Genomic DNA, 26,270 nt, shown 5'->3' with positions numbered 1-26,270 from the left:
GAAGCATGATTTTAACATTTCTAAAAAATACAGCACTGTTGATCCGTTGGTGAGTTTTAACCACCAAGCTTCTTATAAGAGAGATTACATAAATGTACATATAACTGAAAAGGGAGAATAGATGGCACAGGTGAGCACTGGGAAGCAGTAAAGGGAGACCTAGGACAAGGAGAAAAAAAAATCTGTAAGCGGCAAAAGGTTATAGTGTATAGGAGTGTGGCTTTATTTGTTAGGGTTAAATAGGGTGCCCGAGTAACATGTGTGTTGTGGGCTAGGTGAGCCTGACTAAATGTTAAAGGGGTTGTACACCTTAAAATTACCTTTTAGTATGATGTAGAGAGTGCTATTCTGAGACAATTTGCAATTGGTCTTCATTTTATATTATTTTTGGTATTTAAATTACTTAGCTTTTAGTTCAGAACCTCTCCAGTTTGGAAGTTCAGCACCCATCTGGTTGCTATGGTCTAAACTACCCTAGCAACCAGGCAGTGGTTTGAATGAGCGACTTGGGATATGGATAGGAGAGGGCCTGAAAAGAAGATAAGTAATACAAAATAACAATAAAATTGTAGCTGTACAGAGCAATGGTTCTTTGGCTGCCGGGGTCAATGACCCCCATTTGAAATCTGGAAAGGGTCGGAAGAAGAAAACAAATACTTCAAAAACTATACAAAATAAAAAATGAAGTCCAATTGAAAAGTTGCTAAGAAGCGGTTATTCTTTAACAAACTAAACGTTAATGTTAAGTAAACCAGCCTTTAAAACATCAGAAGGTTAACCAAAAAAACAATGTGCAACACAAATGTAACCAGATCTCCCCCAGATAACTGGCTTTATTTGATCCCTTTTCAGCAAGAGTACAGGAAGCGGGGTTTCCAGGAGGTGGTCACCCCTAACGTCTATAACAGCAAACTATGGCAGACATCCGGCCACTGGCAGCACTACAGCGAGAACATGTTCTCTTTTGAGGTTGAGAAGGAGATCTTTGCTCTGAAGCCCATGAACTGCCCGGGACATTGGTACGAAGCTCTCAGCCGTATAACTCTCTCTTGCTCACTAACTGGCTGATATAATGGATTGTGTTGCTTTGTATTTGGGATACACTGCAATATTTTTGGTTCAGTTGAATCCTGTCTCCAAGGGCTCATTTGAATATATACAAATGGGAGCAAAATTACCCCCCCCCCCTCCAAAAAAAAGTTCATAATCTGGAATAAAACAAAACAGTTGTACAATTCTCTATGGTCCTATGGCTTTGGTTCGGATGGGCACACAGGATTCATTGCACCCTTAGTTTGTATAATGAATGGTAGCTGTTTCCGTTCGGGTTATTGCTACAGAAACCCTACTATAGTTTATATAAATACCCCGCTGTGTAGCCCCGGGGGCAGCCATTCCTGCACTGGTACAGCTGGGGTGTTTGCTACAGAAACCCTACTATAGTTTATATAAATACCCTGCTGTGTAGCCCCGGGGGCAGCCATTCCTGCACTGGTACAGCTGGGGTGTTTGCTACAGAAACCCTACTACAGTTCATATAAATACCCTGCTGTGTAGCCCCGGGGGCAGCCATTCCTGCACTGGTACAGCTGGGGTGTTTGCTACAGAAACCCTACTACAGTTTAAATAAATACCCTGCTGTGTAGCCCCGGGGGCAGCCATTCCTGCACTGGTACAGCTGGGGTGTTTGCTACAGAAACCCTACTACAGTTTATATAAATACCCTGCTGTGTAGCCCCGGGGGCAGCCATTCCTGCACTGGTACAGCTGGGGTGTTTGCTACAGAAACCCTACTACAGTTTATATAAATACCCTGCTGTGTAGCCCCGGGGGCAGCTATTCCTGCACCGGTACAGCTGGGGTGTTTGCTACAGAAACCCTACTATAGTTTATATAAATACCCTGCTGTGTAGCCCCGGGGGGCAGCCATTACTGCACTGGTACAGCTGGGGTGTTTGCTACAGAAACCCTACTATAGTTTATATAAATACCCCGCTGTGTAGCCCCGGGGGCAGCCGTTCCTGCACTGGTACAGCTGGGGTGTTTGCTACAGAAACCCTACTATAGTTTATATAAATACCCCGCTGTGTAGCCCCGGGGGCAGCCATTCCTGCACTGGTACAGCTGGGGTGTTTGCTACAGAAACCCTACTATAGTTTATATAAATACCCTGCTGTGTAGCCCCGGGGGCAGCTATTCCTGCACCGGTACAGCTGGGGTGTTTGCTACAGAAACCCTACTATAGTTTATATAAATACCCCGCTGTGTAGCCCCGGGGGCAGCCATTCCTGCCCTGGCACAGCTGGGGTGTTTGCTACAGAAACCCTACTATAGTTTATATAAATACCCCGCTGTGTAGCCCCAGGGGCAGCCATTCCTGCACTGGTACAGCTGGGGTGTTTGCTACAGAAACCCTACTATAGTTTATATAAATACCCCGCTGTGTAGCCCCAGGGGCAGCCATTCCTGCAGTGGTACAGCTGGGGTGTTTGCTACAGAAACCCTAGGGAAAAGACATAGGTTATATAGAAAATAACAGATACTTTGCATAGTTTGCGATTGTATTTTACAGAGTTTCTATCTATCAGAAGTAGAATTTTGACATGTACATAAGATTTTCTCCTTCGTTGCAGTTTAATGTTTGATCACCGGCCGCGCTCCTGGAGGGAGCTGCCATTGCGAATGGCAGATTTTGGGGTTCTGCACAGAAATGAGCTGTCAGGGGCACTGACAGGACTGACCAGAGTAAGGCGTTTTCAGCAGGACGATGCTCACATCTTCTGTGCCATGGAACAGGTATACAAATAATTAAAATTATTCCAACCTGCAACGGAGCATATCATTATTGCTATGTCTTTATTAGCCTTTCCAGAATGAGTTGCTGTCAACTTTTTCTTAGGGGTTCTTACTAAAATTCTATAAGGTACTGCACCTCTTAAGTAACAAGGAATCATGTGACTTGTATAACTCCAGGACCTTGTGTCATCATATTGCAAAAATGCTTTATAAACCACACCAGGGGACATATATGCTATGTAACTTGTCTTTTACATTATGTCTAAGGGCAAAGACACACAGAGTTACTTAGTAGCAGCTACTTGTCACGGCTACTAAACACCAGAAAATCCCCTGCCATAGACAGTACTGAGAATTGCCTCAGTTAAATTATCAGTAAATGATCAGCATTTTCTATTTTAGTAGTGGTGACAAGTAGCTGCTACTAGTAGCTCCGTGTATCTTTACCCTAAAGGTGAGTTTAAGGAAAACTCTCCTATGAGTGTCTTGTGACTTTCATATATATATATATATATATATATATATATATATATATATATATATATATATATATATATATATATATATATATATATATATATATATATATATATATATATATATATATATATATATATATATATATATATGGGCTGATTCATTTTTTTTATGGCCCGTGGACACTAGAGTCCTGCAAAAATGTTTAATGAGTACAGTTTCCTATAGATAAGACCCACCAACCCACATCTATAACTGCATTCCAAAGTCCTGCCCACAACCCACAGTTTACCTGCTTTTTTGTGGGTAACCCCCAGGTACCTGTCCTGCTGTAGGACTGCATAACAAGGCTGGGGTTACATAGGCCTTAAAGGTTTTTTATTTGTTGTTCAGGAACATAATAAAGTTCCTTCCCATCATTATGTGTAGAGGATCAACACGGTGCAAGTAAAGGTGTAGCTTCAGACAGTTTGGGATGCCTTAATGTCTTTACTTGTGTTACTAGTTACCATCATGCTGAAAGACTGCAGTGTGACCTGCTTATTGCCTGGATACTTATTCTCTGCCTTTTCCTATTGCAGATTGAAGAAGAGATCAAGAGCTGCCTGGATTTCTTGCGCGCCGTTTACAATGTTTTTGGATTTACCTTCAAACTAAACCTCTCCACCCGACCAGAGAAGTTCCTTGGTGACATTGAAGTTTGGAACCAGGCAGAGAAGGTAAGGATAAAGGATAAATAGAAAACTTTGTGTTACTCTCCTATCAATATGCCATTAGATTGGTTACTATCAGGTCTGGACTGGGATTCAGAACAGTCCCTGGCATTTCAAGTATGCAGAGGTCCAAACAGCAGCCCATGCACATCAGCAGATTGCCACTCCAGGCCTGGTAACTGCCCATTTGCTGCTTTTAGGGTAACTTTTTAGTATGTTATAGAATGGCCTATTCTAAGTAACTTTTTATTTGGTCACCATTTTTTTTTTATTATTTATAGTTTTTGAATTATTTGCCTTCCTCTTCTGACTCTTTCCAGCTTTTGAACCCGGCAGCCAAAAAAACTATTGCTCTGTGAGGCTGCAATTTTATATTTATTGTAACTTTTTATTGCTTATCTTTCTATTTAGGCCCTCCTCTGCTCATATTCCTGTCTCTGTTTAAAGCCACTGCCTGGTTTCTAGGGTTAATTGGACCTTAGCAACCAGACAGCTGCTGAAATTCCAAACTGGAGAGCTGCTGAACAGAAAGCTAAATAGTTCAAAAACCACAAATAATAAACAACGAAGACCATCATACTAAAAGTTAATTTAAAGTTGAATAAAAGTTGTTGCCTTTTATTGATCTAACAACTAATTTTATTGGGTTATTTCCCCCCAGCAACTGGAGAACAGTTTGAATGAGTTTGGTGAAAAGTGGGTATTAAATCCTGGAGATGGCGCCTTCTATGGACCTAAGGTAAGTTTCTTTTGTTTTTTTCTCTCTGTTTTAGTTTATTAGGATATAACTGGCAAAAGATGCTGGGAGTTGGAGCTGGAGAGTAACTGGTCCCCAAGGCTTTCAGCCATACGCTCTGGGCCACATGTATACTTTCCCCTGTGAAACTGTTGTACCGTCATCGTTAAATGTTCTCAGTCATTTATATGAATTACAGCAGTTACTATAACCTGCAGCCTTCTAGATTTGACTATATTAGAGCATTAAGCATCCCACTGGCTAAGGTTGTACAGTACAGTTGTACAACATTGCGACGGCTGCTGTTTCCCCATTTCTGCCATACAACCTACAGAATATACACCCCATTCATGTAATACCACTGCAAACCAGAAGAGGTCAGTCTTTGTCAAGGGATGCAGAAGAGAACAAGGTCATCCCTTCCGTCAGCATCTCTGCTGCTAGAACAGCTGCCGGCTCTTACGTTTATAAGAGTAAGCAATGATATAGGCTTGGGTTTACTCACTGATTTTGCAAATAAAGAACATACAAGGGCTCATTGGCAACCGCAAATGCAGTTGTGGTCCCTGCAATTTCCCCCCCCAGTCAATTGTGCGTTGAACCCCATTCATTAAAGGGGACCTGTCACCTAGATAAAAAAATCTGCATAATGTAAGTCCTTTTAAAAGTATGAAACCAAAATTCCTCTTTCTATTAACACATCCATACCCATTATAAATCCCAGCTGTCAATCATATATTGCCTGCCCTGTCTTTATGCCTTAGGGCAGAAAAACACTTTTACTTTTCATTCAGCAATTTCTAATATGTCACTTCACTCCCCACTTTCCCCCTCCCTCCTCACCATCTAATTGTGTAGCCAGTGCATTGGCATCAGGCCCCCCATTCTGGCACATTAACCAGATTTAGGGGTGACCAGGGTTGGACTGGGGGGTGCAGGGCCCACCGGGGCTGCCACCCCAGGGGCCCTGCAGGTAACCCCGCCCAGCCACGTTCCCGCTGAGCCTCCCTTACCCCCCCCCGCAGTGGCCCCCACTGAGCCTCCTTAACCCCCCGCAGGGTCCCCCACCCGATGTCCTCCCCTGACCACTCATAAGTTTAACGCATCAGGGGAGGAACGGTCAGCCGGGGGAGCGCCAGCAGGGGTCGGGTCTGGGCCGCTGGGGCCCACCAGGTTTTTTGCCCAGTCCAGCCCTGGGGGTGACACAAAGCTTGCCTTAATAACAGTTTCCACAAAATAGCACCTGCTTACTTGCTCTGGTTGGGAATTCTAAGGCTGAAGAAAATAAGTTTAAAATAATTTATATGGTGTTAGTAAAGTTTATTTTACTTGACAAACACAATAGAAAAGAATTTGGAATTTATTTATTTATTTATTTATTTTTTAAAAAAAAGCACAAATCTCTATATTTCATGAATCCCCCAATCCCTACTTGGATATCAAGTGTTGCAGCCTTGGCACCAAGCAGACCAGTAATTGGCAGACTCTCTATGATAATAACGATATACATGGATGAATTGTTAGCTCTCTGTATTGGCTGCTGGGCCCCTGCAGGTAGCTATGCCTTTGTGTGGCCCAGAGGGAGCTCTGCCAATCACGTTCCATAGTACAATTACTCAGCATGGATACACTGACATCCATTTGCTAAGGAGGGATTTTACTAGGCATTTGTGTTAACATGTGTGAGCATGTCCTGTGCCCTGCGGTCAATAGGCATTTAATTGGCTTTTTGTACATAGGGGATCCCTTCATTTGCATTTACTAATCCAGGCAGTGAGTTCTCAAGTACCATAACGTTCTACTGAAGGCTGTTGATTTGCCCCCCCCCCCCCGCCATATGTGGTACCTTGGGACACTATGAAGCTGTTGCTGACACTAATGATGCCCCAGCTGCACTGCCCAATGGTATTCAGCGGCAGCCGTGTCAGTGTGCTGTATAATGAAGCTTTTTCCCTACAGTAATAGTGAACATGCTGGAAAGTGAGGCTGACTGGGAAGGTTATATAAGATAGTCCATGTGCTGTATAAGCAGGCACCATGGGCATTTCTGCCTTTTAAATAGGATATTTGAGCCAGTTAATTCTAATTTTCATTGTAGGTGCTTGTCCATGGTGCCTAATGTCACTGTTGCCTATAGGATCTTGCTTTACAGTGACAAGGACCTCACTCTTGGTGGCCCAACAACAATGGCAGATACTCATATACCAGTAGTTATGGCCGATCCTATCCTTAAGGGCTCTGGTACACGGGGAGATTAGCCGCCCGCGACAAATCTCCCTTGTTGTGGGCGACTAATCTCCCCGATATGACATGTAAATCGCCGGTGGGATGGCATACGCGGCGGCGCAATTTGTTGCGGGCAACTAAACTCCCTCGTGTGCCAGAGCCCTAAGGGTGAAGACACACTGGGCTACTAGTAGCAGCTACTTTTTTACGGCTCCTAAACTCCAGAAAATACCCTGCCATGGACAGTACTGAGAATTGGCTCTGCTAAAACACGTAGAGACAATTATCAATAAATGATCAGCATTTTCTATTTTAGTAGCCGTGACAAATAGCTGCTACTAGTAGTTCCGTGTGTCTTCATCCTTAATCCTTGCTGCCTTTCTTGTAATAGAATCCATTGTTCTCTTGTAGTGGCGTTGCTCGCTGTGCAATCTCAATGCTGCATCAAGTAGCAGTGCCTCACTCGGGATTTTTATCGACCTCCATTTGGGAGGCAAAGTAGAAAATATAATAAAGTACTAGTGCCTCTTTAACTTCATTATCTATTGCTCATGATTTGGTGCTGGAATGGCGTGCCAGGGTAGGTGCTAATGTCATTTGTCACACCCCCTGCTGGTTTATAGTCTGATTAAAAGCAATCTGCTGTGAATTATCCAACGTCCAGGCAATGCCTGAATTCACAATAAGGTGATGCTGATAAATATTTGCCCAGACAGTTACCCACACCTTGGCGTTGTTTGGCTTGTTTATCCCTGAGCGCTAATTAACCCCCGTCTGTCAGCAGCTCTTGGTTTCTTTTTTCGAACGTTTGCATTTGCACGTAGCTGGAGCCGCCCCATACATTTTCCATACACAGCAGCACATAAAGCTCCATGTCTGACCCTTAGGGACCCTGTTGTGTTACTGTCATACTGTGTGTCTATACAGCAGTGTTGTGCATTCCTAGGAGCACACAAATATTGTTACATTAGGGGCAAATCAGTTGTCACAGAGCCATGTTTTTTGGGGTAGAAGTGGAAGGCAATTAATGTGAAAACTATAAAAAAAAAATAATGACCAGTTAAAAAGTTGCTAGAAATAGGACATTCTATAACATTCTAAAAGTTAATGTAACTGTGAATTACCCATTTAAAATTTCTGACTGATAATATCTTGTTGTTTTTGGGGATTTGTGTGCCCGATAAGTCCACACTAAGCCACCAGCATTTGGGCCCAGACTATAGACAAGCATATGTATGATGTAGATCATAAATTTGCAATTGATCTTAATTTTATTTTTTTAGTTATTTATTTGTTCAGCTTTCCAGTTTGGTATTTCAGCTGTATGGTTGCTAGGGTCTTTTCTTTCCCTAGCAACCAGAGGTTCAAGCAGGAGACTAGAATGAGTATAGGAGGGGCACTGTATAGGAATATAAGTAATAAAAGGTAACTATAACAATACTGTTGTAAGCTTACAGAGCAATAGTTTTTTAACTGCTTGGTCAGTGACCCCCATTTGAAAGCTGGAAAGAAGTAGAAGGCAAATACCTTTTGAAACTATAAAGAATAACTAATGAAGACCAATTGCAAAGTTACTAAGCAATAGGGCATTCTGTAAGAGTTAACTTAAAGGTAACCTTCCCCTTTATCAAAATGTCTTATCTTCTCCATCTTGGAGCTGCAGTTCATGGATCAGGGGGCTCCAGAGCTCTGTGAAATATCATCTAATAGAAGTTGAGATTGGTCAGGACGGGGCCATGTAAATGCCACTGGGTGCCATGTTTGCCCCTAGGTACCCAGAGGGAAGCCTCACTGTAGTGCTTTTAGTATAGAAATGTTCATGGCATACTAACTCCCACTGCCCATACTGCTAATGATATACTTTTTATCAAATGACCCATTGGCCAAAGTAAATGCCACGGTGAAGTAAAATAAAAATCCGTACATGATTTTGAAGGGGGTAAACTGTATGGCAGGTACCTGCTTGTGCCATTGTGCCCAACGCTGGGAATAGCCCAAACCATTCAGACAGAATATATTGCCCATACTAGCCACCCTGACACTGGGGGAGACCAAGCCTTTGGGCCAGGCCAACACCAAGTTGGCCACTCATAACTCTGACCCACTTGGCTGCAGCTACAGGGGAGCATTGCAGGGAGTTATATGAAAGTCTCCCTTTAGCCATAGGGAACCCTGGGAGCTGATGTTGGTGAGAGATTTCCAGTTCCAGCACAGCAGGAGGGCCGGCTATTCCTCTGCTCTGTACAGCCCCAGTCTCCCCCCGTCCCAATGCACACAGCCATAATGGTCTTTTCAATCTTTTCTCAATGGTCTTTTCAATCTTTTCTCATTTTATTTTTAATCTTTTCTAATTCCCAGATAATCCAGGCAGACTAATGGATTTCTGCTAAAATCTGTTCTCAGGGGGCTGATTTATGATGACATTTTTATATTGGCAATTTTCTAATCAGCATTTGAGTGCTGCCAATTTCAATCATTTCGTTTATGGCAAGGTTCAGGAGTCCCCCCATTATAAGCCCCTCAGAATGAGAGCGAAACATTAACCAGACGCTTTGAGTGATATCTGGCGAGGGATGTTTTCTCACTGAATATATTATGGATCAGAAAATAAATCAGTCGGCACAGTTTGTCATATAAATCATGTCTTCTTCACGTTTTATATGCAGTTCAGCATGCAGAGATGCTGTGCAACATGTGTATCGGGATTTTAGTCTGTCCCATTCCAGCCTTATGTGATGGCAGGGGGAGATTATAAGATGTTCATAAAAACAGCAAAACTGAGTCACAAATTCCAGTATATTATGTTTTGTCAACAGCATGTTCAGCCAGATAGAATCTCAGCCATAAAGCACTGCTTTCCAATTGGGATCAGATAGGATCTGTGCCACTGTGACAGAATGCTCTGTTATACAGATAGCTAGAATCTCAGCCATAAAGCAGGGCAGGACTGCTGCTTACAATGGGGGGATCAGATAGGATCTGTGCCACTGTGACAGAATGCTCTGTTATACAGATAGCTAGAATCTCAGCCATAAAGCAGGGCAGGACTGCTGCTTACAATGGGGGGATCAGATAGGATCTGTGCCACTGTGACAGAATGCTCTGTTATACAGATAGCTAGAATCTCAGCCATAAAGCAGGGCAGGGCTGCTGCTTACAATTGGGGGATCAGATAGGATCTGTGCCACTGTGACAGAATGCTCTCTTATACAGATAGCTAGAATCTCAGCCATAAAGCAGTGGAGGACTGCTGCTTTATCAGATGTGACAGAAGTCCTCTGATTCTGCTGACTCTTTGGTTGGGCTAGCTACATGTCTCAGTGTCTTATTGGCAATTTAATGGCTTTAGCTGTGGGCACTTCAAACTTGATAAAAAAAAAAGGAAGAGCAGAATGATTGTTTCATTTAGTGTCTTGCTGCTAATGAATGGGTGGCTCAGCATAGCGAGTGAGACAGCTGGAATTTGGTATTGTTGGTCAGTAGGTGGCGCTGATGGACTAAGAGACTCCTCTTGTATTTAAGCAGAGGTTTTACCCACACAAACGGGGCCTTATTGCAGAAATCTTAATGGACAGTGTTATTAACCCATTGCACCCTTGGGCTCCTTACAGCATGGGCTCACCCTTCCTTCTTAAAAAAAAAAAAAAGTGTGTCTATAATCTATAAAATGAGTTTGATTATACAACAGTAAATATGGTGGTGATTAATTCTGTAGCATGATAACATCTACTGTAGGGCGGGGGGGCACAGTATTCCCCACAGTAAAGAATTGTTTGGCGTTTAGATGTCTCACATTCTGTGAGAATTGGCACAGTCTTTGCAGTTCTTATAGACCTTCCCAGGTGTGTGTGAGTGAAAGGACATATCCTTAGGGCTGGATCGCTCTAACAGTGACAAATAAGCTTTCTGCCTACTTTCCAGTAGTGTTTAATGAGGATGTGATAAGGAACGCTGATAATGAGAAACTGAGTGATCTCCCCTGCCTCCACTGTTTTCTGCTTTTCCAGGATTTCTCTCATTAAACAACGTGCTTTTTCCCATGCCTTACAGATTGATATCCAGATTAAGGACGCTATCGGCCGGTACCATCAGTGCGCCACCATCCAGCTCGACTTCCAGCTTCCCATCCGCTTCAACCTCACCTACGTCAGGTTTGTGCCCCTGCCAGTCTTTTGTGTTTTCCCCTCATTTTATTTTCACTTTCACCATTTCACACAAGCTGCTGCTTTTTATTTTGACAGCCATGATGGTGACGACAAGAAGAGACCAGTCATTATTCACCGCGCCATCTTGGGTTCAGTGGAAAGGATGATCGCTATCCTCACCGAGAACTTTGGAGGCAAATGGTAAAGCAGTCTGAGGCGAATGCTATGGCAGTATAAATACAGGGGCAAAATTGAGCGTGCATTCATATCTGCACCTAGGCAGGTTACAGTGACTGCCACTACGCCCCTTCAGTCTGTTTTAGGGAATTACACACAAGTATTGATTCAAGGGGAGCCTGTAATTACCATCAGCCTGGACCTGGCAGCAGTTCCAGGGTTCTTTTAGTGCAGGGATCCCCAATCTTTTTTACTTGTAAGCCACACTCAGATGTAAAAAGTGTTGGTAAAACACACAAGCATGGAAATAGTTCTTTAGGGGTGCCAAATAAGGGCTGTGATTGGCTGTTTGGTAGCCCCATGTGGCCCGCTGGCCTCCAGGAGGTTCTTCTTGGAGTAAACGTGTGTCTGTGCTTCCAAAAGTTGCCTCCAAGTCAGAAATATAAAAATGGCACCTACTTTGAGGCCACTGGGAGCAACATCCAAGGGGGGGGGGGGTGGTGAGCAACATGTTGCCACTGGTTGGGGATCCCTGTTTTAGCTGGTTGAACCAATAGGGAACTGACTTGCGGCAACTTTGGCCATTTAAACACAAATGCAGGAGACAAACATGCCACGTGTAATTTACCAAAATGTATTACAGTTTCCATACGGAGGCTTTCAATGTTGGATACTTCCTAGCAGGCCCTCTCTATCCAATGAAATTTAGCATCCATATTGGGCACTTGGACATGGAGGCTCATTTACAAACTCAATGCAATATGCATTCTATGATATAGATTCAATAGAACACATCATTATACAATAAACAGACTCCCTTGCAGGATGCTATAGATTCTTTTCTAGAAATAATCAGTCTGTGTCCCTAGGTTGGATTGGCAACATGGGTTCATTCTGCTGCTAATATTTATGATCTGATCTTTTAGATTTAATAGGTAAATATATAGTTCTGCTCTGTGTAAGCCATCTCTGTGCAAACCTGGTATACACTGACTGATGTTGTACACCCAGGGGTTTGTTTATTAACATTGGAGACAAACATCACCGGTGATGTTGCCCATAGCAACCAATCAGATCTTTCTTTCTTTTCTAAGCAGGTGCTTATTTTTGAATTCGTGGCGTGAAGTCAAGTTTTTGTTATATAAAAACCAGATGTACTGCCAAACAGCTTCCTGTAGGCTGCTAGTACACATAGGGGCTACACAATAGCCACTCACAGTCCTTATTTAGCGGCCCAATGAAGCTTTTTTTATGCTTGTGTAGCTCACCAACTCTTTTTACATTTGGCTGTGGCTCACCAGTGGACAAGGTTGGGGGCCCCAGTTATATCCTTCCAGCTCCATGTTCATCCCTACAGGCATTAATTGTCCTGTTCTCTCTCTCCTAGGCCACTCTGGCTCTCCCCTCAGCAAGTGATGGTGGTGCCCGTAGGACCGACATGTGACGAATATGCCCAGCAGGTGAGCACAAGGAATCGAATCTCCCCCCTTTTTCAGTTTGTCAGACGGGTTAAAATAAACAAAGGGAATTATCTGGGAGGATCAGACTGCTGATAAACTGCTCAGTTCTCAGCTCTTATTTGTCAGTACATGTCCCACACCTATAAGAAAGGCCTCCTTGGTTCCAGCCAGTGGTGCCTGAGCCTTGTTTAGAGATGAGATCTGGGTAGAAATAATAGACACAGAACCTCAACTGAGTCAGTGCAAAACTAGTAAGTAGTGACAATGTTTTAAAACTGGGGACAAGGCATCATAGCAGCACTCAGGTGATGGCACTCTAGCTTGTCTAGCCAATGTCTCGCACTTCTGGCTAAATCATTCTTATTGCAATTTCTTTGTCCCACTAACTATTGTTGGAGTTGCCAGTTGTGTGACTGCAACACACACTAAGCACAATATGAATGTGGGAGTTTTTAGCTCAGCTGTACCTTCCAGCATCCCATCATCTCCTATGGCTAAAACTGGCTAAACACAGGCTGATTAAAGATGCTAACTTGGCCCTTGCAGAACAAGTAGCTTATTGGCCCACGTATGGGGTTCTTTTTAAAGGGCTGCCTAACTGATATCTTCGTAAAACTGCCCAGATATAAACATATATAAACACCTATAAACATCTTGACTTGGGTAGCCACATTGAGCACAGTTTCAGTAAGGGCTAAATATAAACATATTTGTAAGGGGGATTAGGAAGCGAGGTGCACAGGATTCCCCCTGACAGAGCTTTTGGGCACAGCTGAAACTCAGACAAACTCCCATCTCAAGTCTATTACTTGTCCATATAACATGGTTATTCAGGCTGAGTCATTGATTTATGATTAAAAATTGCTTTTTCTTTCCCAAATAAACTACCCCGGTTGGGAAATAGTAGAAGAGATCATAACGTGCACAAACGTTTTTCCTTTTACTTAACCTGAGCCCGGGGATGGGGGGTATGATAATAGATGGTCACTCTGCATGAAAGCCTGCCCCAGCAGGGATCTCACATAGCAATAAGCTTCAGTCCCTGAACTTTGCTGCTGGAGCTGCATTCATCCGTCAGTTGTCGTTCATTATCATTGATTGTTTGTTCTCCACAAAACAGGTCAGAGAGCAGTTCCACCGGGCTGGGCTTATGACTGACGTTGATTTGGACCCCGGCTGCACTCTCAATAAGAAGATCAGAAACGCACAGCTTGCGCAGTACAACTTCATTCTCGGTACGGGATCATAACCTTCTGTTTCTTAAGGACTCAGCCTAGTGATGAACCATTGGTGATTGAATTAGATTGCTGCTGGCCGCCCTGTCAGGCCCGTGAATTTATTCCTTTATTGCCTATACATTATACGTACCCTCCTGTTAATAACATACACATACTGAGGGGCTGGCCCAATATCTGCTCTTTCTATCACGCGCTCAGGTTTATTTATAAAATGTTTCTGTGGGTTTGTGACATATTCAGCGAAATTTGATCATTCGCACATTTGTAAAATATGGCATTCAAATACCTTGAAATCTGTCCCCAAAGCCATTAAGTAGGAACTGGCCGGCAATGGCAGTTATCACATTATTCTTGCCTGTAGTCAATAACTTGGCTATAAAGCCGGCCATACACAGGCCAATAGAAACTGCTGACACTCCAGGCCTGGACTGGGATTCAAAATCGGCCCTGATATTTCCAGGACACAGAGGCCCAAACATCCCCCCTCAGCCCAATAAATAGTGACTGTCTATGGCAGCCACTCTGGCATTTGCCAGAACCCACAGATTGCCAGTCTGGGCCTGGCTGAGTTGGTAGTTTATTGGCCTACCCCACCAATAGCTAGCCAAAAAATGCCTAGATCATAAATCTGTCTATAAAATCCCATTGGCCAGGACCTCTGTGGCTAGGGGCTGAATAGGGCAATAATCTGCTCGTTTGATGACCTTACCCCATGTAACTTTGTGTTAGTGTTGTTTGTTCCCCATTGCCATGCAGTGTGCAAACCCATAGTTCTTCCCTCTCGTTGTTTAATGAGTATAGGCAATTCTCTTAATATGCTAATTATCATGCTACTGTTTGTGTTACATACACAAAAGAATAACGCGTTCCAATCAGAATGTTCCAAGGTCACAGTTATAGCTAAAATGCACAATTCCTCATAGAACTTGACAACTTTCACTGAAATCATGCAGATAAAGGGAGTATTTGTGCAGCGGCCAATGTCACACAGAGACAGTTGGCATCTGAGCGCAAAGGAAAGCATTTAAGTAAATAAATAAAGTGAGTAAATAAGAAAATGGTGGTTCCGATGGATGCTGCCTCTATAATCAGGTTTGCATTAGGGGACATTAACATGATTCTATTTTATGGCAAACTAACAAAACCTCAAAAAGGAAAATACAGTTTCCAGCGATCTACCAACTTGCACTGGCCTGCCCCACGTAATATCATGCCTGTAGGATATGCTAGACTTGGTTAAGGGGATTATATTCTCTCGTGAAGCCTCAGAATACTCACTGTGCTATGGGTTTTACATTCTGAACTGTTATGGTGCTTGTGTTGCTCCCCAAGTGTATTTACAGTTGACTGTGGCTCAGTAGTAATAATGGTTGGGGACCCCCCGCCATAACTGATGTTCTGCAGTACTAAGCACAATACTGCAGGGTATAATCGGCCTTTCAGAGGCTGGAACCTGATAAAGCCATGCAACCCTCCAGCCATTGAGCCACTGGAGAGCATTATTTCATCTGAGCATGTGACTCATTTGCTGCCCTCTCTTATATCATACAACACAAATATGCAACTAAACAAGTCTCCCTTCCAGAATGACATGTTTTATTTACCATTTTTAGGGAAATTAAATGAATGTATGGTCTGCTTAGAAATAGCTCATGTTGTCCTTTTAAGTTATGTTATTGTTTCACACACATTACAAAAGTGCAATGGGCATGAATAACATGTAATATAATCCTTATATATGGTGTCTGGTCACATTACTCCCATGACTCCTCAATGCCTTATAAAGGGTAATTTACCAACACAAATAGACGCAGATATTGCCCATATTGTAGCGGCATTTCTGGGGAATAAACACTCCATTGCGGTTAAAAAACATGGTTATTTGCACACTGTATGGCTTCCATAAATGAATCACTCCATTTAGAAGAAAGGAGGTTCCATCTAAATATTCGGAATGGATTTTTTACTGTGAGAGCTGGAAAATTATGGAATTTCCTCCCTGAATCAGTCGTACTGGCTGATACATTATATAGCTTCAAGGAGGGGCTGGATGGCTTTTTAGCAAGTGAGGGAATACAGGGGTAGGGGAGATAGCTCTCAGTACAAGTGAGGGAATACAGGGGTATGGGAGATAGCTCTCAGTACAAGTGAGGGAATACAGGGGTATGGGAGATAGCTCTCAGTACAAGTGAGGGAATACAGGGGTAGGGGAGATAGCTCTCAGTACAAGTGAGGGAATACAGGGGTAGGGGAGATAGCTCTCAGTACAAGTGAGGGAATACAGGGGTAGGGGGGATAGCTCTCAGTACAAGTGAGGGAATACAGGGGTAGGGGAGATAGCTCTCAGTACAAGTGAGGGAATACAGGGGTAGGGGAGATAGCTCTCAGTACAAGTGAGGGAATACAGGGGTATGGGGGATAGCTCTCAGTACAAGTGAGGGAATACAGGGGTATGGGAGATAGCTCTCAGTACAAGTGAGGGAATACAGGGGTAGGGGAGATAGCTCTCAGTACAAGTGAGGGAATACAGGGGTAGGGGAGATAGCTCTCAGTACAAGTGAGGGAATACAGGGTTAGGGGAGATAGCTCTCAGTACAAGTGAGGGAATACAGGGTTAGGGGAGATAGCTCTCAGTACAAGTGAGGGAATACAGGGGTAGGGGGGATAGCTCTCAGTACAAGTGAGGGAATACAGGGGTATGGGAGATAGCTCTCAGTACAAGTGAGGGAATACAGGGGTAGGGGAGATAGCTCTCAGTACAAGTGAGGGAATACAGGGGTAGGGGAGATAGCTCTCAGTACAAGTGAGGGAATACAGGGGTAGGGGAGATAGCTCTCAGTACAAGTGAGGGAATACAGGGGTAGGGGAGATAGCTCTCAGTACAAGTGAGGGAATACAGGGGTAGGGGGATAGCTCTCAGTACAAGTGAGGGAATACAGGGGTATGGGAGATAGCTCTCAGTACAAGTGAGGGAATACAGGGGTAAGGGGGATAGCTGTCAGTACAAGTGAGGGAATACAGGGGTAAGGGAGATAGCTCTCAGTACAAATGAGGGAATACAGGGTTAGGGGAGATAGCTCTCAGTACAAGTGAGGGAATACAGGGGTAGGGGAGATAGCTCTCAGTACAAGTGAGGGAATACAGGGGTAGGGGGGATAGCTCTCAGTACAAGTGAGGGAATACAGGGGTAGGGGAGATAGCTCTCAGTACAAGTGAGGGAATACAGGGGTAGGGGGGATAGCTCTCAGTACAAGTGAGGGAATACAGGGGTAGGGGGGATAGCTCTCAGTACAAGTGAGGGAATACAGGGGTAGGGGAGATAGCTCTCAGTACAAGTGAGGGAATACAGGGGTAGGGGGGATAGCTCTCAGTACAAGTGAGGGAATACAGGGGTATGGGAGATAGCTCTTAGTACAAGTTGATCCAGGGACTGGTCCGATTGCCATCTTGGAGTCAGGAAGGAATTTTTTCCCCTCTGTGGCAAATTAGAGAGGCTTCAGATGGGGTTTTTTGCCTTCCTCTGGATCAACTAGCAGTTAGGCAGGTTATATATAGGCTTTATGGTTGAACATGATGGATGTGTGTCTTTTTTTTAACCTAACTTACTATGTTACTGTGTATATATTCCATAATAGGGGTGCATTGCTCCCTAATTCATGGCCTGATGATAATGAAAAACCACACCTTGTATTGTATCACATTATTATTTAATGTTTTTGGCTTTTATCTCATCCGATTGGTGCACATCAATTCTACCCAGAGACACCAGTCTCTCCATGAATCCACGCCCATTAAACCACTTGATCTTTAATGTTTTGTAGTGATCGGAGAGAAGGAGAAAGCCAGCGGAACAGTAAACATTCGCACCCGAGACAACAAGGTCCACGGTGAACGCACCATCGCAGAGACCATCGAGAGACTGCTTCAGCTCAAGGATTCACGATCCAAAAACTCAGAAGAAGAATTCTAATCCCAATAATGCTTCCAGAACTGCGGATCCAGCTCCAACGGAATCTCACCGCGTAGAACGAGGAACGATTAAATGAGCCAAAAAACAAACTATTCCTCCAATCACTTGTAATAGGAATAATGTCTTGTGCTTCGTAGCAAATGCTTTTCTCAGGGGGTGGGGAGCAGCCATATTTGTATGTTCTTCAGATCTTGGTTACTGGTGTTGGACATGGTATCCCGCTGGCCCTGAGGCTTTTTGACTTACAGATAATAGTCTTTATTTTTCTAGCACTCATTTTATCTTCTAGATCTGGATATTTGGTGCCTGTAGTTGGTTTCGCTGTTGCTTGAATGATTGTAGGAATAAATGCTTCCGCCAGGATTAGACTTCGAGGCAAAGTTTACTTTTAAGGTGCAGTTTGATGTAGGGAGGGACTTTCTGAGACAGTCGACCACTGTGTTTCTTAACCCGTAATTACAAATTTTGTCTTCTTAGAAAGGAGATTGCATAGCTGGATTGTTATTTATTGCTTTCCGTGTCCCCCACCCTGGAACCATAGGGCACTTTGCAATTTGTAGGGCTGCAGAGAATCACTCAAAAACTACAACAAAAAGAACAATTTAATTGTCTTTAGATACTTTTTACACAACCTGATAAATATACCCCTATGTATAATGTTAAAAGTGGAGTGAAGCATTAACGGAGATGTTGCTCATAGCAGCCAATCAGATGCTTTGCTTTGGTTTTCTAACTGTTGAAATCTAATTGCTGATTGGTTAATGCTTCATTCCACTTTTTACACAGCATGATAAATATACCCCTTAATGTTTATTTGAGCGTAGGCATCCCCTTTAGGGACAACAGAGCGACCTGGGTCTGTGTTAATGAGACCAAAGGCATTTGTGTAAGTCATCAGAAACAATGGAAGCAGCATGAACAAGTTCTTCTCCTGTTACATCCCTTTAAGACATTTTCATTCTACAAAAAAGTAAATTGAAAATTGAAGTAAATCTTAATAAAAAAAACCTTTGGTAAAAAAAATGTGGTCTCTTCTTCATATTTATGTTACATTTTTCAATAGAGTAAGTGGGAGAATGAAGGAAAACTGTACCCTCTGAACGTGTCCCTTGACCGACTGATAATTCATATCTTACCCAACATGCTTTGGGCCTGAGATCTCTGTTCCCTTTGAAGTGACCACCTACTGCTGCACAAAGCCGTGCTGGGAAACCAAAGCCGATATAGCAGCTAATTCATAAACAACTGTTCTTTCATTTCTAAAGGAATACTGTCATGGAAAACATTTTTTTCCAAAACCCATCAGTTAATAGAGCTTCTCCAGCAGAATCCTTCATTGTAATCTGTTTTTCCCATGGGGCTAGCCATATTCTTCATTTCCCAGGGTGCCACAGCCATGTGACCTGTGCTCTGATAAACCTCAGAGCACAGCAAGTTGGAGTGATATCCCCCCCCCCCCTCCCAGCAGCCGATAAGCAGAACAATGGGAAGGGAGCAAGATAGCAGCTCCCAGTAGGTATCAGAATAGCACTCAATAGTAAGAAATCCAAGTCCGGCTTGAGACTCCTCCAGTTACATGGGAGTAGGAGAAACAATAGATTAGCTGAAAGCAGTTCTAATGTGTAGCGCTGGCTCCTTCTGAAAGCTCAGACTCAGGCACACTTTACTGCTGCGCTGCAAGTTGGAGTGATATCCCCCCGCCCCCCAGCAGCCGATCAGCAGAACAATGGGAAGGGAGCAAGATAGCAGCTCCCAGTAGGTATCAGAATAGCACTCAATAGTAAGAAATCCAAGTCCGGCTTGGGACTCCTCCAGTTACATGGGAGTAGGAGAAACAATAGGTTAGCTGAAAGCAGTTCTATGGTGTAGCGCTGGCTCCTTCTGAAAGCTCAGACTCAGGCACACTTTACTGCTGCGCTGCAAGTTGGAGCGATATCTCCCCCCCCCCCCTCCCTGCAGCCGATCAGCAGAACAATGGGAAGGGAGCAAGATAGCAGCTCCCAGTAGGTATCAGAATAGCACTCAATAGTAAGAAATCCAAGTCTGGCTTGGGACTCCTCCAGTTACATGGGAGTAGGAGAAACAATAGTTCTAATGTGTAGCGCCGGCTGAAAGCTCAGACTCAGGCACAATGCACTGAGATGGCGCCTACACACCAATATTACAGCTACAAATACATTTGTTGGTTCAAGAATAACATTTTAAATGGCAGAGTGAACTATTTGCTATGTAACAGTGTCATTTAGAAATAAGAAGTACATGATGACTGTATCCCTTTAACAATCCCCTCTCTTTTTGATTGATTGTTTTACATATAACGTATTAGACTGAGTGTCTGTATTTCATTCATAGTTCCAGACTCATCGATTGCAATAGAAAGAAATCTCAGCTGTTGTCATTACAAGCAACTTCCTTTTATTGTCATTCAATAAGCTTTTATGTTTTATCCTATTGCCAACTAGATCTAGCTTTAGTTGGGTTTACCAACCTTCAGACACACACATACCTGTTTAAAAATATAATCAGTGAAATGGAAATGGTAAACAAACACACATGTGCTGGGGCTTTAATGCAAACTGAGCCTAAGCCATGATTCATTCATTGAGTGTTAAGACTAGGCTGAGTATTGAAAATGCAATTATCTATGGCAAAATAACACTGATAAAGGTCTGGGTGCACCAAGCCTGGGTCATTAAATGGCATTGGAGATACAGAAGTCTTCTCTGCAAATGTAAATCTGTGCTCTCTAGACTAGACTCTACATTCACAACCACCACACTGGATCAAGCAGTCAACACAACAGGAACCATAAAGGTATATCGCTCCCCCAGTGTCTGGGCTGGTTGCTCCAGCCCCAAGCAATTCGTTTAAAGGTGAAGTAAACCCAGAACAGTCCTATTGGGTTTATTTAATGGTTAAATTATTCCCTTTTCTCTGTAATAATAAAACAGTACCTGTACTTGATCCAAACTAAGATATAATGACCCCTTATTGGGGGCAGAACAGCCCTATTGGGTTTATTTAATGGTTAAATGATTCCCTTTTCTCTGTAATAATAAAACAGTACCTGTACTTGATCCCAACTAAGATATAATTACCCCTTATTGGGGGCAGAACAGCCCTATTGGGTTTATTTCATGGTTAAATGATTCCCTTTTCTCTGTAATAATAAAACAGTACCTGTACTTGATCCCAACTAAGATATAATTACCCCTTATTGGGGCAGAACAGCCCTATTGGGTTTATTTAATGGTTAAATGATTCCCTTTTCTCTGTAATAATAAAACAGTACCTGTACTTGATCCCAACTAAGATATAATTACCCCTTATTGGGGGCAGAACAGCCCTATTGGGTTTATTCAATATTTAAATTATTTGTTAAGTTATGGAGATTCAAATTACAGAAAGATCGCTTATCACGGAAAACTCCAGGTCCTGAGCATTCTGGATAACAGGTCTGATACCTGTACTGTAAATATAAATGCATTTTCTTATAACAGTGCCACCTGCTGGTCACTTTCCAAACATGAAGTATCTGATGTTCTGGTCAGGAAAGATGTGAGTAAAGGTTTCTAATGTTTGTATACAAGCTTGTGGCTAGTTGCCATGGGTTTGTAGAAATGTGGGACTAGTCGGTGCATCATTTCTTGTAATGCAGATTTCCAGGACCTTTATGAGTCTGGTCACTGCTTAAAATATAGCAATAACATATGGCAGCCCCCACTGATTTTTACCTTTCACTTCTTCTTTAAAAGCCAATTGTGCACAAAATTACTATAAAGAAGTAGTTTTACAGTTTAGCTAAGAGACTTTATACCCCTAATATTATAGCAAGGCCAAATTACCTTCTATTTGGAAAATCCAGGTCCCATTCTGGATAATATATCCCATACCTGTACATGGAGATATTTAGCATTAAAAATAATTTTATACAATTGTATAGCAGCATTTACTATTTATACAAGGTCTATGCAGTATTATTCTATGGCTATAAATGTGTGGCGCAAACCAGTTACATATTAAGTCTGAAAAGAAATATTCTGTATTGTTTCTTTATTTTGTTGTGTAGAAAGGCTAAGAAATAACACAGTGACATTTCCCATTCTCTCTGCAAAGTAAATGCTAATCATATTAGAGAAGTGACGGGGAGAGAATTCCTGCATTTTTATGTTCTTCAGAAAATGGAAATGGCAAGGTTTGTAAATAATATAATTATATCAGCTTTGGTGTAAAGGATAAAGGATCATTATGGTCAAAGCTCGTCAGCGCTGCCCATTATAACTGGAACTGTATGAGAGGAACAATAGCATCACATTTACTATGGGAAAGGCAAATTGTTATATTCCGCCCCATTTCTGTACAGGTTTATTGTCACATCTGTTCATATTTATTTCTCACATCTGTTCAATACACAAATCTGATTTTTGAAATATTCTCTATGTATTTGCTGCATTCTAAAAATGGAACTATGGATTGTATTAAAATGATCATCTTGTCGAAAATGTTGTTTTTCTCTAGTGATGAGCGAATCTGTTCCATTTTATTTTGCCCAAAAAATTACGAAACGTCTGGAAAACTCGCGAAACAGTGAAAAATCCGTGAAACGCATTTGTCACGCGACTTTCTTGTTGCACGCATTATTTTTTTTTTCGCCACTTTTGATGCGACCGCACCCAATTTGACACAACCAAACCTTTTTTGGACGCACAATTAATTTTCATTTCGCAAAACAATTCGCCAATGGCGAAATGCGGAAATTTGCTGCGAATCCATACCTGCTCATCACTACTGTTCTCCAAATAGTAATGCCATAGTATTAGTAACAAACACATTGCTGTTAGTAGGGCTCCACAAGTAGAGATGAGCGATTCGGTCCCGTTTTGCTTCGCCAATAAATTCGCGAATATTTAAAAAATTTGCAAAAAAGCGAAAATTTGGGCAGAAAAAAAAAATTGTCGCCTGCGACTTTTCTTGCGACAATTTTTGGTCGTGTGACTATTCTTGCGACAATTTTGGACGCGCAACTATTCTTGCGACAGTTTTGGTCGTGCGACTATTCTTGTGACAATTTTGGACGCGCAACTATTCTTGGGACAATTTTGGACACGCAACTATTCTTGTGACAATTTTGGACACGCAACTATTCTTGTGACAATTTTGGACGCGCGACTATTCTTGTGACAATTTTGCCCATGTGACTATTCTTTTGACGTCCGCGACAGAGCAAAATTTTTCATCTGTTTCACAAGACAATCCGCCAATGGGGAAACACGGAAATTCACAGCAAATCCATGCCTGGTGAAACATTTCGCCCATCACTAGCCACAAGGAACTGTGAGCTAAAACCCCCACAGGGTCAGACTGGGCCGGCTAGATGTAGGGTTTCCTTCTTTTTAATATAAATTTACTGGCCACCGGGGGGGAACAGAAACAAAAGGGATGGGCCTTGATGTAAAAGGGGGCGGGGCAGTGACAAAAGGGGTTGGGGATCTGACGTTAGGAGGATAAGTGAAGGAGAAGAAGGAAAGGAAAGTTTTGGGCGGGTTCTGGGTGGATTGAGGGTGAAGGGGGTGGGGCCAGGGGCTGAACTTATAGATTTATCTGCGGCTACTACACAATCTTTTTTGTCACGCACATATTTTTGTTGATGTGACCTTGACTTCTTTGCCACGACCACTGCTTTATCCCCTGCATTTTTTTGCTTGGCAAATTTTTGCAGCACTTTCCTACAGACAAATTCGCCAATGGTGAAATGCAGAATTTCCCTGTGAATTCCCCCCTTTTGATCACCATTCATGTGCAGTTTACTAACTAGCTTTATACCGATCCGTTAGTATCAGTGATGAGCAAAATTTTTTGCCAGGCATCGATTCGGGGTGACTTTCCGCATTTCGTTGGTGGAGTGTTTTGTGAAACCAGCGCAAATATTTGCTGCGAAAGAATTTGGAACAATTTTCATTTTTTCACGTTTTGCAATTTTTTCCCCGTTTAGGGAATTTTTGCAAAGTTTTGCAATTTTTTCAGCAAAGTGAAACGGAACAGATTCGCTCATCACTAGTTAGTATGCCAGGTGGCTCAGTGACCACAAACATGCACATACACATACATATATACTGTACAATAAGCACGTTTTTATTGTTTGTGCAACACTGTTTGTATTTTATCTCCCCTTAACTCAACGTCGGCCTAGAACTTCCTTCAATATTTGGAATTAAAGTGCCATGTTGCATAAATAATGGATTGTTTTCTGCCTGAGGAGCTGCGCCAGGATTATAAACATGGAAATAGTTTCACACAAACAAATACAAAATGATTAGCGCAGCACAAATGCTTCATCTCCATCTTGTCAAAGAGGCCACAGAGCGTAGGTAATGGAATTTTGAAGCTGTTTATCTCAGCCAGGGAAGATATTGTCAGGGGCACTTCTTCTTCCAGAAATGATATACGAATGGAATAGAAGACAAACTGCAAGTGATATTGTGAGACACACTTGGAAACCAACATGGACTTCTTATTCCCTTTAGGGATAATCTCAAACAAAAAGCCTAGTATTTAATGGGGAGGCAAATATGGTGTCATGTGTTTGTGAATATAGACAGATAATCATTTTAGGGTTCTTTGGTGTTTCCTTGTACATTCCCTTATAGTGGCAGTTTATGCTTCTCACTGGAGGGGAATGGATAAGTGAATGGAGCCCATTGGTCCCTATGTGGCTTGGGTGAAACCATGCTAAATGCAGGGGCTTGGGGCAGTGCCATAGGTAATGGCCATACAGGGTGGAATTGGTTTGGAATGCATTAAACAAGCCACTGCAGAGGAATTCACAAGTACACATTTGTGTAGCCCCACTTGGTGATTATTAGAGATTGTGAAACAGATGTATTTGCTGGTGGAAGAGATACCCTGGGGGGATAAGCAGAGACTTATGCATTTAGATGATTCTGGTAAGGGTGAAGACACACAGAGCTACTAGTAGCAGCTACTTGTCGTGGCTACTAAAATAGACAATGCTGATCATTTACCGATAACTGTCTCTCTGTGTGTTTTAGCAGAGGCAATTCGCAGTATTATCTATGGCAGGGGATTTTCTGGAGTTTAGTAGCCGTGACCCCGTGACAAGTATCTAGGGATGCACCAAATACTAAATGTATCTGTGTTTAACCTCTAAATATCCAGTTTTGTTGTGCTCTGAGCCAATTACTGATTCAGCAGCTGCCGGCTTGATAGTCCCCCTGCTTGGCAGGATCTTCCTAAGCGAACGCAACAAAGGATGTGCCAGTCTATGAAAAATATGACCAGAGATCAGCTGCACCTTTGGCATAAGGTAGGGCAAAACCTTGCCTTGGGAGGTATTTTTCCACCTACTCTGATGCCACTAACAGTTCATGAAGTGTTAGATCTTGTCAGTGGGTCATTGTCATTGGTATGAACCATTATGATATAATTAAAGGCCAATGAACAAAATTCAACCTCATACTTAGTGCTTATAGGATGGTCTGTATCATCCCGGAGCTATATATAGGCACCCGAGGCCCTGTGTCTAGGTTGGCAGCTTTTTTTTTTTTAAACATTTTATTGAAGTTTTGCAATAAACATGTAGGATGAATAAAATAGAAAATTAAAAATAGAAAATTATTGGTGAACTTTGTATAAAATACAAAAAAAGCTTTACCTCCTAGTTGTTGCTCTGTGCTGCAACCAAATACAACTGCAAAAATCCAAAAAGTAGGAAAAAAAAGCTTCAGCAGATTTACTGCAAACCATTTATTGTGGGTAGTGGTAACACAATAAATGGTTTTGCAGTAAATCTGCTGAAGATTTTTTTCCTACTTTTTGGATTTATGTAGGATAAATAATGACAAATGATTTAAATATAGTTTGTACAACAATAGTCACATTCGAGGCACATTTAGGTTTACTTGTTTTTGCTTTGATGGCCTCTTGCCAGCTCAGCTGATTAAGATAAGAAATAATTTCTGTTATAGGAGGGGTTTCCTCTTTTAACCAATAATAAAAGAATGCTTTTTTAGAGTCAGCCATAAACAAAAATAATAATTTATCAATTTTTTGTAGTGGTCAGCTTTATATGTACGTATATTGTTTTACAGGAAATATGTGTCTATGCTCTATAGCAGGGGTCCCCAACCTTTCTTACTCGTGAGCCACAGTCAAATGTAAAAAGACTTGGAGAGCAACACAAGCACCATAAAGGTTAATGGAGGAGCCAAATAAGGGCTGTGATTGGCTATTAGGGGCCTCTATGCACACTATCAGCTTACAGGGGCTTTATTTGGTAGGAAATCTTGTTTTTATTCAACCAAAACTTGCCCCC

General features: G+C 42.4%; 1 protein-coding gene across 2 annotated transcripts in view; it reads left to right on the top strand.

The window, feature by feature from the left end:
• The window catches only part of tars1 (threonyl-tRNA synthetase 1), a 34,422-nt gene extending 15,461 nt beyond the window's left edge, over positions 1 to 18,961 (top strand). The window contains exons 11-19 of one of the 2 annotated variants that reach the window (XM_012953856.3): positions 853 to 1,019; positions 2,634 to 2,796; positions 3,855 to 3,992; positions 4,648 to 4,725; positions 10,999 to 11,099; positions 11,190 to 11,294; positions 12,658 to 12,730; positions 13,851 to 13,965; positions 17,790 to 18,961. In XM_012953856.3, coding sequence (XP_012809310.1) covers positions 853 to 1,019; positions 2,634 to 2,796; positions 3,855 to 3,992; positions 4,648 to 4,725; positions 10,999 to 11,099; positions 11,190 to 11,294; positions 12,658 to 12,730; positions 13,851 to 13,965; positions 17,790 to 17,938 — 1,089 coding nt within the window. In that variant the 3' untranslated portion in view covers positions 17,939 to 18,961. 2 annotated transcript variants of the gene reach the window in all.
• Positions 18,962 to 26,270: the final 7,309 nt, after the last annotated feature.

Source organism: Xenopus tropicalis, chromosome 1 (genome assembly GCF_000004195.4).
Source record: "Xenopus tropicalis strain Nigerian chromosome 1, UCB_Xtro_10.0, whole genome shotgun sequence".
Taxonomy (NCBI): domain Eukaryota; kingdom Metazoa; phylum Chordata; class Amphibia; order Anura; family Pipidae; genus Xenopus; species Xenopus tropicalis.
The sequence above is the reverse complement of the archived record's forward strand: the minus strand, read 5'-3'. Positions and strand labels throughout refer to the sequence as shown.